The following is a 1,724-nucleotide window of genomic DNA, read 5'->3' as shown; positions in this document are numbered from 1 at the left end:
AAAGAGATCTTAAATGCTGTGGGGGGAGGTGTGGTGGGGCCGGGAGGGCTGAGGGGGCATCCTCTCTGGCAGAGCAAGGCTGGCCAAAAGGAAGTCCACTGGAAGTAACTGGTGTCTACTTCCCTCCCAGCCTCCTGCCTGCCCTACGTTCCAGAGAAGGGGACCGTTGGTGCCAGCGGAGACCTCGCCCCACTCTCTCATCTTGCTCTCGGGCTAATTGGTGAAGGGAAGATGTGGTCTCCAAAGAGTGGCTGGGCTGATGCTAAATATGTAAGACTTGTGTAACAATTTCCATCGGCAATCATTTCTTTGGGCTGGATATTGGCTAGACTTGCTTGCTTTATGTCGCTTCATCCATCCATACCACAGCCCAATGAAGGAGCGTCCTTTGGTTAGAGCTGAGAGCACTACAGCATAGATGTCGAATACCCAAGGCGATGAGCTGCTGGATGTGACTGCCAGCCTCCTGGATTTGGCGATCTCCTTGCTAGGGCTGCTAGTGTTAATCACAGGAATTTACTGAGCACCTACAGTACCTCCAGCCTACCAGGAAGGTCACACACTGTCACAAATGTGTTTAGGAGTTGGACTTGCAGATGCAGAGCTGTGTTAATAGCACTTACTATGTGGCCTCTGGGAAGCAGGTTCCTTTTTTTCTTTATTTTTGCCAGCGGTCATGTGTGCTCACTGGGGAGAGACAGAGAAAGAGAGAGAGTGAGAAAGCACCCCCAAGGGGAGTGATCATGCCATAATTCCTTCTCCTTCATGTCTTCCTCCTTTTGGGATTTTGGGCATGCATGCACATATGCTTGGCATGTTTTTCAAGCCTCTAAGTCCAGGACTCAAACTGTCTGGTAGGCCATGTGGGATCCAAGCACCTTCATCTGCGATCATAGGTTGGCATGCAGGTTCTGTTTTCCCCCAAGCTCCTCCCTGGTGACTAAACCATACCCAGTAACTAAACCAGGAAGTTTGAAAGAGCTTAGTTGTTTTCTTCATCCATTTTCGAATGCCATCTGAACTGCCAAAGCATTGCTTGGTACCATCTCTGATCAGTTGTTGGGAGGTCCTGTAGCAGTAAGCAAAGGTACACAGGGCCAAAGAGGAGGAAGAAGTTACGGGAATAGATCATTCTTTCTGATATTATAGGTTCTAGATCATCTTTACTCCATTCAGGCCTCACCTCCATTATTTCTCTATGGTCAGTGTTTCCCCACCACCTTCACACAGCAATGACCTTTCCACGCATGCTCTGGCTACAACCTGCAATGTTTCCCACCATTCCGAGGATACATTTTAAGGGCGAAGAGGCTTCCATGAGCTTGTTTGTCATGTTATCCCCACCCAGTCCCTCCTACCCAGGGTTCTACCTACAGAGACTGGAGCTTCCTTGCAGCTAATGCTGATTACTCAGCAGAGGCCCCGCACACACATCCTCCTTCCTACCTGGCTCGCACTTACTGCTCCTTTGGAAAAGTCCTCTGGGGAAGGGGGCCAGGCAGCTCCATGCCACAGTGTTAATGTGCTGCTCAAGAGAAGCCCAGTCCCCCATGATGCCTGTGGTTTGAATTCCCCACCTGTTGAGCCAGAAACACATTGGCCATGAGTGTGAGAGCCCAAGATCTGACAGGCTGGAGGAAGGGCTCTAGCCTCTTTCTCTCTCATTCTCACTTGTACATGCTCTGTCAAAAATAAAGAGGGAACCAGCAGTTAGCTTAATGGCT

The 1,724-nt window shown here is 49.9% G+C and overlaps 1 protein-coding gene across 1 annotated transcript in view; it reads left to right on the top strand.

Moving 5' to 3' along the window:
• Nucleotides 1-1,724, top strand: part of HAL (histidine ammonia-lyase) — a 30,518-nt gene that overhangs the window by 6,263 nt on the left and 22,531 nt on the right. Inside the window, exon 10 of the mRNA XM_006154880.3 lies at nucleotides 131-270. Coding sequence (XP_006154942.1) covers nucleotides 131-270 — 140 coding nt within the window. The remainder of the gene's footprint in view (nucleotides 1-130; nucleotides 271-1,724) is intronic.

This window comes from Tupaia chinensis, unplaced genomic scaffold, assembly GCF_000334495.1.
Source record: "Tupaia chinensis unplaced genomic scaffold, TupChi_1.0 Scaffold000423_1, whole genome shotgun sequence".
In the NCBI taxonomy this organism is placed as follows: Eukaryota; Metazoa; Chordata; class Mammalia; order Scandentia; family Tupaiidae; genus Tupaia; species Tupaia belangeri.
This window is presented reverse-complemented; position numbering and strand designations above follow the sequence as displayed.